General features: G+C 43.6%; 1 protein-coding gene across 1 annotated transcript; it reads right to left on the bottom strand.

Moving 5' to 3' along the window:
• Nucleotides 1-1,371: 1,371 nt before the first annotated feature.
• Nucleotides 1,372-3,654, bottom strand: ARL14EPL (ADP ribosylation factor like GTPase 14 effector protein like). Its single transcript, XM_051643314.1, has 3 exons — nucleotides 3,544-3,654; nucleotides 1,964-2,103; nucleotides 1,372-1,594 (listed from the first exon to the last, which is right to left on the bottom strand). Exons 1-3 carry the CDS (start codon nucleotides 3,652-3,654, stop codon nucleotides 1,372-1,374), a joined length of 474 nt encoding a protein of 157 aa, XP_051499274.1.
• Between the last annotated feature and the right edge of the window lie 12,537 nt (nucleotides 3,655-16,191).

Here is a 16,191-nt window from a genome sequence, read left to right as displayed (position 1 = left end):
GTGTGTTTGTGATGGAGTTCTCTTATAATTTGCATGTAGCTATGACTGTGACAGAGGCACAATCAATTAATTCCATAATGGGATTCCAAAGATTCACACCAATCTAGGTTTATTCTCGTTACTCAAAGGAATTAACGTGTAGCCTTACCACAGGAAACCACTTGAGAAACTATATGGGGTTTTGCCTTTTAGTGGAAAGAAAGCAAAGCTAACTCAAACCTGTCCATTTCAGATTTTGAGATTATTTCAAAGGAAGTCTGCCACCTTCCTGTCCATTTAAATCAGCTTTAGCTTCTTGAAGAGCTGCTTATTCAATCAAGTTCAGAATGAGTCTGTGGCACATGGAAAAAGAATCCCTGACTACACTGGCTGCATTTCCACCTACCTTAAGAAAAATAGCTCAGAGATTAGGTGGACTATTTGGACTCCCAACACAAGTCAAATGATACTATAGAAGCAGTGGTGTCTACCTGGTGCTGGGAGAAGAGCACCAGATCTGACTGCCAAACAGACTGTTTTAACCACCACAGCAAATATGCCTTTGAAGTTCTTTTGTACTGGGTGTTTTTATGCTACAAGCTTAAGTGCTGATGTGCCATTAGTTGAGAGAAGCAACTAGTCTTTCCAAGATACCAAAGTCAGAGGATACTGTGATGTTAAGGGATTCTTGGAATCTGTTCAGCAAGTTCTTTTACTGGGAAATATCTCTGCCTTGGAGCAGAAGGTCTTGGTCCACAAAGAATAGGCTCCTGAAGGCAAGAAAGGAAGTACCACATTCAAAGTTGGGAGAGTCTCCTCAAGACCAATAAGCACAAGGCCCAGGGAATGACTGCCCTGCTAGCAGCATGCTCCTGCACGTTGCCTGTGGCAACCTGTAGCCTTTCACCCTTCAAGATCCTGAGGGGACCCTCACTCCTCAAAAAGGGTGTGAGTGCCCACCATGAATGAGAATAGCTACCTTGAAAGAATGCAGGGTGTAAGTTACCATATTTTAAATCTATTGTGTCTTGCAGTAAAAGGAAACTCCTGACACTGAAGAGATTTTTCTGTCCATAGGCAAAAATATCCAGTCCATTTACTTCTAGCTATATAATTAAAGACCGATCAAGGCTGAGTATACCATATGCTGTAAAAACAAACAAACAAACAAACAAAACCCCAACTGACTGCAGAGAATTCAGCAAGAAAAAACTGACTTGAAGTAATACATACTTCTACTACTTCTACTTAATGGGTAAGGTTGAAGTCTGCTAGTTAAGCCGCAATAAAGAAGCACAAGCATCACTGTCAGGTACTTCACTAGACATAATTCATAAAGCCAAGATTTACTTTAATAAAACGTGAAGAAAGAATAATTTTTTTACCAGAACATCAGTCAGGGACAAAAAATGGCAATGCAGTGATTACATTCCCAGCTTCAGTCTCAATTGTATCATAAACCCACTTCCTATTGCAGCGACATTCTGGGCCACATTTGTTTGAATTACATTTAGGACAAGGATAGAAGCAACCCAAGCAGTTCTTTTCCAGGCAATCACACAAATCGATGTTATTACAAAGCAGCCTGCCGTATTTGTCATATTTCTTTGTAATTCTGAAAAAGAGAAGAAAAAGTTACTCTCAGAGAAGGCTTCAACATGTTCAAATACTAAACTAAACAAATATGGAAAAACATTTGTCCAAGAACAAGTATTTCCTCTTTAACAACTTCAAAGGACAATGAAATATCGTGCTATATCCTAATTGGAACAGCCACTGTTATTAAAAATGAAAGTGTAACAAAGAAGTAAATCAAAGTTCTCTTAAGTCACACAGGAAAAGCTTATTTTCCCAGTACAACTTTGATGTGTAGTAAGAAATCTGTCTGCAAAATATTAATGCTTTTATTTATTTAATGTATATTCTTTATACAGCATACTAGCCATTTTTTTAAGTAAAATATGTAATAATTAGTAAATCTTACTTGGGCTTAGGAAAAAATTTTTCTTTCATCTGTGACATGCACGCTTTCTTTTTCTGCTCTCTAGTTTCAGGATTGAAGTCAGCTACCTGAGGTCCTGGATTTTGAAAGGCTAGGCATTTTAATTGTTTCTCAAGTTGTTGCTATAAATAAACAACAGGACGTTTATCAGTAGTACAATTAAAAGAAATATTTATCAGCTGCTGATTGTCCTTACTGGCTTTCAAATTACACTAAAATTAAAATTCTTGATAACACAGATAGAAAATTAGGCCCAGCTTAATTTAAGATCACATTGTTTACAATGTTTGCTTGCCTAACTGTTAACTGAGTATTCTTTTGCCAGTCACTCCTATGAGCAGCTGTACATCCTGACAGGAGATAGAGCAACTGTGACTGAATACATGATACCGGTACAATGGCATGGAGTTTGAAAGTTGTCTTGTGGGAAGCAGAATAATGTCTTTTTTCCTTCAACTCTATCCATAATGTAAAAACAAGTACTATGATTATAAGCTTGTCAGCTGGATTTGCCCTTATCTTCACTGTTTCCTCAGATGCCTAGAACCCAGCCTTGACCAAACAATCTGGGGGCAAGAAAAATGTCTGGGGGAGCAACTAGTGCAGGAAGGAAGCATTTGTCCCAGGAAGGAGTATGAAAAAGCACAGAGAAAAATAAAGAAGCTAAACTGAACACAGTTTTTGAGAAATAGGAGAGAGCATTTTCTTGCCTGTTTTATGGGATTTATGCTTGGAATTGGCTAAAACTGCTGAATAGCTCTGAGGTTAAAACATCAGCTCTGTGTATTGCCATTCCACCTATCCTGTGTATGTTGACAGGCATGTCTAAAGTCAATGCAAACAAAGGCATTATGTCAAACAATTTATCTTCAGACAATGACTGTGGGCTTGTCATTCATTATGCAAAGGCACAAATGTACATACAAATATATATTTTCTTAAGTAAACGGAGCAGGCTTGCTTCAGCTTCCCTGGAGGGTGTAATTCCTTGCAGAGTTCACAGAGATTTTTCAAAAACAAGTGAGTGCCTTCATGGCTTTACTGCTTTCACAGGGAAAGCAGCAGCAGCTCAGCCCAATCTGCTGATGCGGCGATTTAGAAACATCCGTGCACTTGAATGTGTTAATTTATGAGCTGATTAATGCTGTGCATCTTCAGTTGCAACCTCCTAAAAACCTACAGAGAAATCTCATGCACCTACATTATTCAGAGACTTCTACTTTTGGGTCTGGGGTAGATTTTCAATGCACAAAACATGCTTCAGCATCATAATTGTCCCTGACCATAAATTAAGCCATTTCAAGCTGGAAACAAGTAATAAGCTATGGACATGGTCCTCCCTCTTAAGAGTACTCTCTTATTTCCCTACTTCCTGTTTCGTTTGAGCTTGCAAGTGCTCTCAGCCCTCTTAATTACCGCACTGCAAACTTGACTCATTTCACTGTTCTTACTGATGTTTCCCTATTGACTCCAGCTTTTTATTTTGGGGTGTTTTTTTAATGGAAGAAATCAAAGGCAATCATAAGTGTCTTGGTAATAAAATGGTACTGGAGAAGTCATACCAATTGTTTTTCAGTTATTGAGCAGTCCTTAGCAGGAAAGACATTTCCTTCTGCAGACATTTCCTGGGCACAACTGCTCTTCTTGCAGTTTTCTTCTGCATGATCACTCATTTGATCACCCTTGTGAAATATATACATACATATGTGTGAGACACATAAAGAGATCCACAGACTTCTAAGTTAAGTTTTAAAGTTAAGCAGGTGATACCCATGCTAGGATTTATGTCTTCTTAACCAACAGCAAATGCAGAACAAAAGTGACTCAATATCAGCCTCAATTTTAAAATGGTATTAAAATAATGCAACATAAAAGCTGTATCACCAAAGCCACTCTTTATTTTTCGTTAAGCAAACATCAGAAAATCTCTAGTGCATAAGTAACACGAAAAAACCGAAAGGTATGCTGTCCACTCTGAATCTGTGACTGACACCGCTCCATTGCGTTGTCACCCTTACTGAAAGGTTAGAATTGGTGTTCTCACAGACCACATGAAAGCAACCGGCCGCCCGCAGTGCAAATGCGCACGAGCGAACAGGCGCCGTCACCCCGCGTAGCAGCAGGTGGCACTGTTGTCCCAGCTGAGGTTCCTTTGCAAGGCTCCTGCAGCGGAGCAGGAGTGGCCTGCGCATATTCCCCGACGTTATTCCTAGACATCCAAAGCGTATGTCAGAGCTGTGAGCACAGCAACTAGCCTATTCCTTGCAAATTCACAATTTTCTTCCTGGAGACTTCAGCCAATGGACGAAAAGAAAACTTATTGGCTTTTAAATCTCAGTCTTAGCTTTGCATCAGGTTTTGTGTATAAATAGAATGTCTGGTTTTCAGGTTTAATAGGAAAAAAAGTGCATCACTCTCTCTGCTGTCAAAGCGTCCAGGGAGAACTGTGGGTTCTGTGAGTCTGTCCTACAAATATCACCTATCACCTCTCCCCTGTCACACTGAAATGCTGGTAACACACTGGTGGCAACAGTTCAGGATGGATATTAGCTATGTCTTTTTACCTATCCCATGAAGCTGCCTTGTTAAAACTTTTTATGCAATATATGCAGTTCCAGTGCCTCAGACTTTAACCCGAAACACCATCAGAAATATTTAAGCTGTTCTGGAGTTCTTCCAGTGCCCTGGTGGATACCAGCACAGAGTGCACCCCCATACCGTCAAAGCATGTAGGGAAAGAATCCATCACCATTTGCAAAGTTACAGGAGACTGACAAAACCTGTCTGTAGTATCACCTGTCTGAGGTGAGCTTGACTGGGCACAATGGGAAAAACACTTGCTTGTGACTGGTCCAGACACTCTGTGCATCCTTGGCATAGAATTTCTCCACAAAGGGTATTCTAAGGATCTGAAAGGGTGTAAGTGGGCCTTTGGAGTAGCAGCTGTGGAGACCAACAGCATTAAGCAGCTGTCTAACTTGCCCAGACTTTCATATGACCTGAAAAAGGTAGAGGAACAAAAAGTGCCAACAGCAGCTGTCATAGGCCATCGCTGGCAATACAGGACCAACAGACACTCCCTGCTCCCCATGCACTACCTGTTTTGTCAATTAAACAGCCAAGGAGTCATCAGCCAGGCTTGCTCACCTCTCAACAGACCAGTGCAGAAGTCTGGTGGAAAACGGAGATTACCTGTGGACTACCGTGGCTTGAATGATGCAACACCACCAATGAGCACTGCTGTGCCTGACATGCTGGAAGTTCAGTAAGAACTAGAGCTCTAAGCAGAAAAAATATATGCCGTGCTTGATGTTGCTAATGCATTTTTCTCCATTCCCTTAGCAGCAGAGCACAGACCCCAGTTTGCTTTCACCTGGAGGGGCATCCAGTACACCTGGAACTAACTGCCTCCTGGGCAGAAGCACAGCCCACCTATCTGCCACTGCACTGGAGGAGGGTGGAGTTCTGAACCTTCAGTCCATCGATTATACCATTGCATTGGGCAACAGAGCAGAGAAGTCTTTGAGAAAGGTAAGGAGATAATCCACCTTTTGTTGGAAGCCAGGTTTGCTGTTAAGAGAATTAAGTTGAAGGGACAAGCCCCCACATATAAAGACCTCTCAGATCAGGATAAATACTATGTTCTTTTCACCAACAGATTTTGCTGTCTTGTAGGGAACCAGCAGAGATGGAGAGTCACAGTATGGAGCCCTACTTGACACACTGCAGAAGCAAAGGAGGGACAAGGTGAATCTAGCCAGTTGCAGAGGCCAAAGCCCTCCAGCTGGCCCTAGAAATTGTTGAGCAGAAGTGGCCACTACTTTACCAGAACACCAACTGATTCCTGGACAGTAGCTCATACTTTATGGGGGTGGCTGAAAAGGCAGAAACAGGATAACTGGCAGTGGGAGGGTCTGAGCAGCTGACCTGTGGCAGGATATTGCTGCCCAGATGGATAAATTCCTGATGAAAGTACAATATGTCTACATGTCTAAAAGTTGCCCATATGCCCAAAAACTGGGCTTCTAAGGAGCATGGAAAAAGCCATCAGGCGGATCAGCCTGCTATGGTGTTCCAAATTGATTTAGATTGGGAAAACAAAGGTGAATTATTTTTAGCTTTGTGGGCTCATGATGCTTCCAGTCATCAAGGAAAAGATGGAACTTACAGATGGGCCAGGGACCAAGGGGTGAATTTAACCATGGATGTTATCAACCAGGTTATCCACAAGTGTAATACTTGTGATGCCATTAAGCAGGCCAGATGGTTAAAATCTTTGTGATATGAGGGATACTGGCTTAAATATAAATATGGAGAGGCCTGGTAGATTGATTTAAACACACTCACTCAGACTACAATGGAAGAAGTAAGCACCAGATGGCAGGAAACAATCCTGTGCCTCATGCCACTGTCCGTAATACTGGGCCTTGAAAGACAAATTTTATGGCAGTATGGGACCCCAGGTGGTATTGAGTCAGATAAAAGCAACCTAATAGCTAACTGAGCCAAAGAGCATGGTATAGAGTGAATCTACCATATCCTTTATCATGCACCAGCCTCCAGAAAGACTGAACATCATAATGGCTTGCTAAAAACCACCCTGAGAGCAATGGATGGTAGAACTTCAAAAAACTGGGACAAACATTGAGCACAAGATACCTGGCTAGGTGATACCAGTGGATCAATCAATGTAGCTGGCCCTGCCCAATCAGATCTTTTACATACACTGAAAGGGATAAAACCCCTGTTGTACATGAAAGGAACCTGTTCAGAAAAGCTGTGTGGATTTCTTCACCCCTAGGGAAAAGCAAACCCATCCATGGGGTTGCCTCTGCTCAAAGCCCTGGACAAACCTGGTGGGTGATGCAGGAGGATGGTGAGGTCCTGTGTACACCACAGGGGAATTTGACTTCGGCTGAGAAAATGTAAGTTCAAATTGTATGAAGTTTTTGTATCTAACTATATTGTATATAGTTATAAAAAACACATGGTAAGGAATAAGAGGAGGATTGTCCTGGTTTGAGAGTACCAGGATAAAAACGGCCTACAAACCTCAGACATCCCGGGACCTCGCAGCTGCTGCCGGTTGCAAAGTCGGTTACGAGGAGCGGAGCAGCTGTGCCTGTGGGCAGGACAGTTAGGTCTGCAATGGGCTGATCACAGTCTTCCCACCCATGGCTCTCAGTATAAAATGGCTCCTAAGGGAGCTCTGCTCTGACTGGTGTCCTGGCTGGATTGGGGTTTGTGTGTTTGTTATTGCTCCCTGTGCTGCTGGTGTTCCTGCACCCTGTTTTCTTGCCAGAGAATGACACTGTTCACTGAGACAGACGGCCTTCCCCTGCTTCCCTGAGTAGGACCAGCTCAGCTGCTCCAAGGTTTTTGTGGACCACCACTGAGACCCTGGACTCAGGCACCTCCATCTACTGCTAAGTCCAGTTTGGGATTTTTCTAGTTGGGAAGGAATTACCAATGGGATTGTCGGTTCCATATTTACATATTTGTACATATTTGTAATTCATCATTATGATTACTACTGCTTCATTAAACCTATTCTAGGGGTTTTTTTCCAACCTTAAAGTTTTTCTCCCTTATCCCCCTTTTAATCTGCCCCTGGGAGGGTAGCAGGGAGATAACAGAGAGCGTCTGTCACCTGGTTATTGGCTAAAACTGTGGCTGGTAGTGATCAGCACTCCAGGTTCTTCAGGTTGCTAGATCGCAGGATCCTAGAGCTGGTATCTCTGCAGGGCTCACCAGAGTGAATGCAAATTTTTTTCAAGTTGTATTTTTTTGTGCCATTGGGGACTTTCTGGCTGAGATCTGTAAGCACATTCATCACTTTCACCAGGGCAAAACAAGATGCTGTCCCTGTAGCTTTCACCCCCCTATGCCTATGTGGATTATACTGACCTATTGCAATTATCCCGTCTTTCTTCCTTATAGCCTAGTTCTGCAGAGATGACTGTCAGCTTTGTGGCACATTGATGTATGCATACTGAAATCTCTATAGGACATCTACTACCAGCCAAATTAAGGATGATAATAAATTAGTGTCCCTCAGGATCAACTATGGACAGGGCTGTAAAGATGTGGAAGGGCCATTAGCAACTAGTCTGTGCCTTCTCTCCTGGCCCCAAATGTGCATGTCTGTTCAGAAGGTGGCCTTGAAGCCAGCTGGGAAAAACAGCAATAGCTGTCGTCTCTTGTAACTCAGCTGGTTTTCCAGAAGACTGATAAACATGTTCATAGAGCAATGGCCCATTCTGTGACAGAAGTCTGAAGGAGAAAATCCAGCCCTCTCCCAGTAAAATAAAACAAATCCTCATGAGTTTTCCCTTCCAAACCAAGAGACTTTCTGCCATACCTGGGAGTGAGGGAGCCTTTAGCTGAACTCCAAGAGATAATTATAAAATCACGTATCTTTTGGTTGTCATGCAATAAACAGAAGAGATTGGCCAGACTTACCTTCAGAAAACCTGAAGGGCTATGGTCAGCTCAGAGAGAAAGGAGGATCTCCAGAATTTTAAATTTTACTTACCAAAGGAAGCAGCTGGCACAGCACAGATTTACTGCTGCACAATTGCTCTAGTAGTGGAAGTATGACATCAGCCCTGGAGTGACTGAAACAGAAGACAAATAATCAAAATAGTGCTCCCCAGAGAAGGAGGCTGAAGACAGTGCCAGGTAACTGTCCTAAAGGACCTCACACTTTCTGTATCGTTAATTATGGCTTTTAAATATTACTTGACACAAAGTGGAAATTGAGAAATAATATAAACTGGGATGAGAGTCCTCATTTACTACTTGCATCTGCGGTGCGTTCACAGGGCAAATATATTTGTTAGAGCTTTTTTTTCTTACAGGCAAGTAAACAAAAAAATCCTGTAATAACTACTGCATTTTACAAAAATTGAGTGGTTTGGGTTTTATTTTGTTTTGGGTTTTTTTTAGGACCTGGATGTAGTAAAGGAATAATTTACCACTTTAGACAAAACACTCTAGATTCTGCTTACCATCTCCAACAGTCAAAAGTCATCAAATAAATATGCTCCCCAATAGCTAAATTGACGATGCAACCTCACATTTCAGCTTGATGCCTTTCAGGATTGTTTGTTGCACTAGAGGAGATAACTCAGCCTCCTCCTATACCTCCAAATGCCCATTTCCAGCACACTGCAATCACTTACGGCTTTCATTACTCTTCCCTAGAACACAGCTAAACCCTAATAAACATCCAGAGCTGTCAGGTCTTATAGATTCTCCTGTTTGGCTTAGACAGCTAGTCCAATGTGTCTTTTTTACCTTCATCAGCTCTATCTATCCATTCTTGGAGGCATTTCAGAACCTAGTCAGAGGGCAAGCAAGTTTATTATTTACCATATTATTTGCTTTCCCTCCAAACAATTTTAAAACCAAAAGCTGATGAAACATTCTGGTAACAGACTTTAGCTAGGTTATTTAAATGCTGCTACATGTACCTTCATTTTGTTCCACTGACTGTTTCCCTTGTCATTAAAAACAAAACAGAAATCCCTCAAGGGAAAAAAATATTACAATCTCCAAGGTATTCATACAACAGCAAAACACGAACAAAAACTCGCAATCGGTTTTATACTGCTGTATTATTTTTTCTAATCTTCTTCTGATTTATCCCTATTCTAAGAGAAATTCTCCAAATTTTAAGAGAAAACAGCAATTATAAACACTATACAAAATTTGTAATTAAACCCCCTTAAGCTTACTATCTCCTTTAATTTTGCTAATACTTATACATGTATAACTGAGCCTTTTCTGAACTGTTTGTGCATAAGTTATGATATTTGCTTATCATGGCATACATGGTAACCTGCAGCCTGCAACCTACTCTGAGTAGTTTTTAGTGGGTGGGTGTTAGGCTATGAGTTAGTGAGGATGTACATGTAGATTAAAATCTTATGTGATACTTAGATTTATTCTGGTGGTGAAACTCCTAATGGTTCCCTCAGGGACAAGTCTTCTTCACCATAAGCTGTCACCGTGAGGTGACTGTAAATATGCCTCTGGAGATATGACACAAATGTCCCTATTACTGGGGGTGTGGGGAGAGTGGAGAAAGAAAAGCAGGTACCTAGTTACAGATTCATTAAGTATTTTTTAAGCTTCCCGGCCATTATTCAATGTCAAGCTAACTGCTCCTTGTAGTCCTTAGTGCATTCTGCCATGCAGTGTGCTCAGTACCATCCCTGCAGCCCGTACAAAAATAAATTTAAAAAAGAAAATACATTTTTCAGTGTTAAAAATTAAACTGTAATATTCCCATCAGGAAACAGTTCCTGGGGCTCTACAATTCCAGTGTCAAAACGTTAACACAGAGTGAGGTCTTCGGGGTGCTCCTCTCATTTTATAATTAATTTCCTTCTCTTTCTCCTCCCCTCACCCCCATTTTTTTCTGAACCGCCAGGTTTATGAAGGGTTTTGACTCTTCTGCTTTCTGGATGTTCACATTAGGAACCGAGGCGGGGGGAGATGAGGTGGGGAAGGGGACGGATGGTAGAACTGCCAGAGGAAAAGCACATTTAGTGGCAAAGACGCCAAGCCGAAGACGCTGTGAAAGGCTTGTGAAGCACAAGGGGAGAACAAAACACCTTTCACCAGAGAAGGCTGCAAATGCTGCCGGTGGTCCTGCCAGGGGCAGGCCCCGCCGGCCCTTCAGCTAGCAGACCTCATGGCCTCCTCAGCGCCGCGTATGCCAGGCGAGCGAGAGCCAGCAAAGGCAGCCGCTAGCTCCAATCTGTCCCTTTCTTACCGAGCCCCGAAGACAGAAATACAGCGCAGCGCTTTTCCCGAGCGCTTCGAAGCCGGCGGCGGCAGCGGGGGGAGACGCCTCGTCCCCGCACGCTGCCCCCGCCGCGCCCCGGGCGGGCCCGCGGCCTCCCTGCCCCGCTCCTGCCGCTCTCGGGGGGCTGCTCACCCTCACTTTCGCCTTCGTTACTGTTCCTCCCTCTCTGTCCCTCCTGTGGCATATAGGTTATAACAAGGTTTTCCTCTTCAAGTGTGATCTGCTCTGTCCGGGCGGCGGCCCGGGGGGACGCGGGGCGTCCTGCGGGCTGGCCCGTGCCGAGCAGCGGGGTTCCAGCCAGCTAAGGATCCGCCTGAGCCTCTCGGCAAAGCTGGCGGCACCTCGGGAACAGCCTGCTTACGAAAGGCCAAAAGTGCCAGGCGAGCAGAGGGGAGTTGAGGCGGAGGGGGCGGGGGGGGAACCAACAAAACAGCCGGTGAGAAAGAGCCGTGCGAGCACCGCGGGCGGTGGGGCAGGGCAGGGGCAGTGCTGCAGGAGCAGTGCCCGGCGGCCGCCCTGGGTGCCACAGGGGAGCAGGTGGGGATTCTCTGGAGGAATTGCATGTGGCCTGCGGCAGGGACACACCACGTCCCAGGGAGAGCAGTGGTTGTGGCCTGACATCAGCCCCATTCCTCTTTTCCACTGGGCTGCGGGAGCGGAGAAGGTGGAAGAGTCGGGAGTGAAGATGAGCCTGGGAAAGAGGGATGGTCGGGAGGAGGTGGCGTTTTGTGTTTTGTTTCTCAGTATCCAAGTCTGTTTTAATTGGCAGTAAATCAGATTAATTTTCCCAAGGAAAGTCTGGTTTTGCCTGTGATGACAACTGGTAAAGTGACCTCCCTGTCCTTGTCTCCAAGTCACAAGCTTTTTCACCTCATTTTTCCCCATGTCCTGTTGAGTGGGAGAGCATCAGAATGAGCACCCCACAGGCAGTCAACATCAGCCCACCATCCCCACTCACGTCCTTGCCTCAGAGAACATCCCATCACAAAGAATGACAGACATCAGCACCCAAAAGACCAGAGCCCATTGTCCCTCTGTCATGGGGGAGATTTTGACCACTTAAAAAACCACCATCAAATGCAGCAGCAACAGCGGTTTCATTGAAGTAGTATACTGGAAAAGTGAGATGTAATAGATGGCAAGGTTCATGCTATGGCTTACTGCACAGAGGATATAATAATGATTCAGTTGTCCATACAAAATCTTAGTGCACTGAAATACAAGATTATGCACAGTATCAGTCACTTACCAAAGATACGTAGTTGCTAACCTGAGGAGTAACCCTGAAAGGCATCCCAGCTCAAGGGGAAATCACTGCCGTGCAGCCAGCTGCTTAGTAGGGGAAGCTCAAAAAAGGCTCAATTAAGCGGTCATATTTATGGAATGAAGTGTTTGGCTCACAGTCGAATTACATGCAATGGCAAAGGTAAGCATGAGACCCCTTATACCTACAACTTCCTTTGTTCCTTGACAAATGAGTCTTGGAAGAACCATGTGCTATTTTTGTGTTAATCACATGGTCAGTGTTGCTGTTTCCAAGCTCATATGCATCAATGCCATGTCACCCTGTTCCGGCGTAGACTTTCAGATAACAAGTTGGAATTAGAGAAGTTCTTGGCCTGCTTATATAGCCCAGGCCTTTACTGTCTTGGAGCCTGAACCAAACTGCCACTAGTTTGGTCAAGAATTGGGTCTCTCCATCATATCCTTCTCCAGAGAAGCCCCTGCACTTTTGGCCAGGGAATGTTAAGGTGACAGCTCTTTTTGTCCTCTGTGAGTCACTGCATAACAGGAATGTGGCGAGGCCACGTTGCTGTTCTGTTATGGCACTTCAGTTACAGCACTTTAGCCCCTGTCCACTGCTCCCTACTCCATACTCACCCTTCTGGGACTTGCAACAGCCCTGAAAGGAGCAGGCTACTTCACCTGCCTCATCCATGTGTGCCATCAATTCAGTCAGGTGGCATGGGGCTCACACCGTGACCACCCAGGCCATACAACCATCTGCTTTGTTCACACCTGCTTGGTAGGCTTGGTGCCAGGGAGGAAAAAGGTCATAGGCAGAGTAGGGAGGTGTGGAGAAGTGGTTGGCTGGTGCTCTTGAACCTTGACTTAAAACAGCTCTGAAGCCTCTCATCCTAGTGGGAACATCTTGGCTCGCAGTGAATGGAGATACTGGCAGGAAGAGTACATGGCAAGAGGGGAACAAGCAGCAAACCAGAATTTCTTAGTGCCAGCCCTGGCATTCGGAGCAAAGCTGGAAGCCGTGTGCTGTGGGGCAGCTGGTGATGGCAGCTGCAACAGAGACTATGGGACTGTAATGATCACAGCACTGTCAGGGTTCAGGCAGTGAAAGCTGCTGGTGGACAAGGAACTGCCTGGTGCCCTAACAGCTGCAGCCAGCCAGCTCATCAATGGACAAACACAGCCCATTGCACACCACAACTGCAGCCAGCCATGAGAACACATAATTCCACTGCACAAACATATTTAAGAAAGAGTGGTAGGAGAGCAGGAGAAAGTGAAAGAAACAAACTGGAGGAGACACGTGGAAGATATGGACACAGCTGTAGAGGCACACTTGGGAGGTTGTGCTTGATGCCAGAGGACGGAAACCTCTGAGCCAGCTGAGACCTGTAGACAAATTATACCAGGGAGGGACACTGCTGAGAAACTGCAGATGACCAGCACTGTGCCAGGGACACATCTCCTTTCAGATACTTCAGGTTAAATTTCTCTTGGGAAAGGAAGCAGGGCAAGAAATGCACTGAAGAGAAGACTGAACTTCTCCCTAATTACCTTATTCTCATTCCTCTTGGCCTTTCCCCTGCTCCTGAAGCTTCCCTCATTTTCTTTCTCATCCTGTCTCCTTTTTGGACCCCTGGTCCTCTCAACCCTTTTCATCCTCCTTTTCCAACTATTCTGCACTAAACTTTCCATAATTTTTTACCCCTAAGGCCAGCAGGTCCAAACTATTTCTTTCCAACAATGAGCAACCACTCCACCTCTTCTTGAGGTTCTGATTCTCCCTCCTTCCATTGCACAGTCTGTTCCCCACCCTTGCCATCTCCCCAGAGCCTCCTGCCCTGTCATACATGTGTGCTGTAAAGACAGGACACGTAACTTTTTTACTTCAACACTCAGGGCAGAGAGCAGGACTTAAGGCAAAAAGCTAGTCTTTTCCCATAAAATCTAAATTTGTCCCCTCAGGGTCTACCAAATACATCTTGTCTATCAGTGACACACCTCCTCTCAGAAATTGCCCCCCACACACACCTTCACAATTACATGTCCTGCAACACCTACACAGCCTGTGTAAGTATTGTGGAAGTGCATTTCCTAAAGTCTCATCCATGTCTTCATACTCACTTTCAATGAACTTCCCTTCACCTCAGCTCTCTTTGAAATAAAGCCGCTTTCCCAGCTTGCCCTGGATCCCTCCCATGCACCTCTCCTTCCATTGCTGCATTTTCTAGTTGCCATTCTCCAAACCTCTGTACTCAGTTTGTACTCCACAGCAGCAAGAACTGCCACTGCAGAGCTATGAATGTTACATGCCAAGCAAGTACAAATGTGCGGACTCCGGAAGGAAGAGCGATTCAGATCTGCTCCAAGACAGGCAGCTTGCCTAGCAATCACCTTCACCATTTGCATCTGTCATGATAACTGTTTTGGTATTTTGCAGTAAAAAATGTCAGCCAAGATGCACGTTATTAAAAAATAACTTACTTAAAATTGTTTTAGCAATTATTTATATATTAACATTTCTAATCAAGAGTTTTCTTTCAGTAGTAAGAAGAAAAACATAACAAAAGAGTAATAAGGAAAAGTGGTTAGAAAGAAGGAGTGGTTGGAATTAAATGGTTTAGACCTACTGGCTTTAGGGGCAAAGTGAGGTTATGGGAAGTTTAGTCATAAATCCTTCAACAATTACTTTCTTGAGCTTTGCTTGGCCTATTCGATGAGGCATGCAGAGCCAGCAATTAACTACTGGGAGTCACAGGAAATGTTGAAACATAACTTGTCACAGCCTTGATGACTTCCTCTGCTTTCTGCATCAGCCTGATGAACACTGTCAGGAACGCACACAATTTTATTTGGCTCTATCCTTAACTCAATCAAATGTTAAAGAGGTCTAACAATTCCAGCACAAACATGGCTGCACTTCCTAGTAATTGCACTCCATGAAAGGATCCTCGGACAGTTTTTCTTTGCAGCCATGGGGGCCAGAAGAGATTCATTGCAGCCAACATGGCAATGTTTTTGGTGAATTTGAGAGTGCCAGTGAAAAATTATTTGTATTATTAAGTCTGGTTTTCATTCCTGGTCTTCTCATAGTGCAGTACTCAACCTTCTTGGGTTTCCTGCATTCCCACATAACATTGTTTTCTGTGTTAACCAGAGCATCAGTAGAGTAATTTTGTCATCATACTATTACTCCACAAATAAATAAATTGCATGGACTGAGGATCTACTGTATCTTCAACTACAAGGTAATATGCTTTACTAATACAAATGGACTAGTTCTGTCTGTCACCTCCAAAATGCTGCTGAAGCAAGATGATTAACTATGTGTCTACATCAGCAAGCAGCTCAGTGCAGCAAGAATGGAAAAACTTGGTGATGTTCCAGGGGGATTAGTTTATACTAATTGTACTCTAGTGCCATGGACAAAATTACCAAAATTACCATTACCGATAGTGATGTCTATCAGCTGCACCCCAGGAGCTCATCATCTCCTAGATAAATTTAATCCAAAAAGAATCCAGTTTGCACATTCCAAGACTGTCCTGGGGGTTGAAGCATGCTAAATGAAGAAAACTGGGATGGTCTCTTCAAAAGTACATTCCTAATCAAACACAAATGTGAATGTAGACACAGTAAGTATAAATCTTCTAAAGAAAAATAAATTTTGAATGACAAGGCATTCATTTATTACAATTAAAATCTGAAGTTTCTTTAGTCCTTTCCTCCCTACAGCTTTGAAGCCATTCTTAAGTTTATTTTTCATAGCACTGTTCTATATTATTTTCCTCTTCACAATTTACCAACATAGAAATGGAAGGAGACAGATTAAGTTACTTGCCCAAGGTCCAGTACAAATCATAAGCAAAATAGAATATAAAACTTTCCCAGCTCCCTCTTGGGTTTTTCCCACATTCTTGTACCACACCTTTCATTCTGATACTCAGAAAAAAATGAAGGACCTAGGACTGTGTCTATATTTAGATAATTATTAGCAACACATCCCTACTAACAACTCATCCAGTGGGAAATTAATTTTGATATAATATGGAAATATATCTCTCATTTCTTTTGCTGAATCTTCCTTTTCCTTGTGAATAATTTTAGTCTGACTTTCCAGGTGGGAAGACAACCACAGGACTCATAAAAA

This window comes from Apus apus, chromosome Z (genome assembly GCF_020740795.1).
Source record: "Apus apus isolate bApuApu2 chromosome Z, bApuApu2.pri.cur, whole genome shotgun sequence".
In the NCBI taxonomy this organism is placed as follows: Eukaryota; Metazoa; Chordata; class Aves; order Apodiformes; family Apodidae; genus Apus; species Apus apus.
The sequence above is the reverse complement of the archived record's forward strand: the minus strand, read 5'-3'. Positions and strand labels throughout refer to the sequence as shown.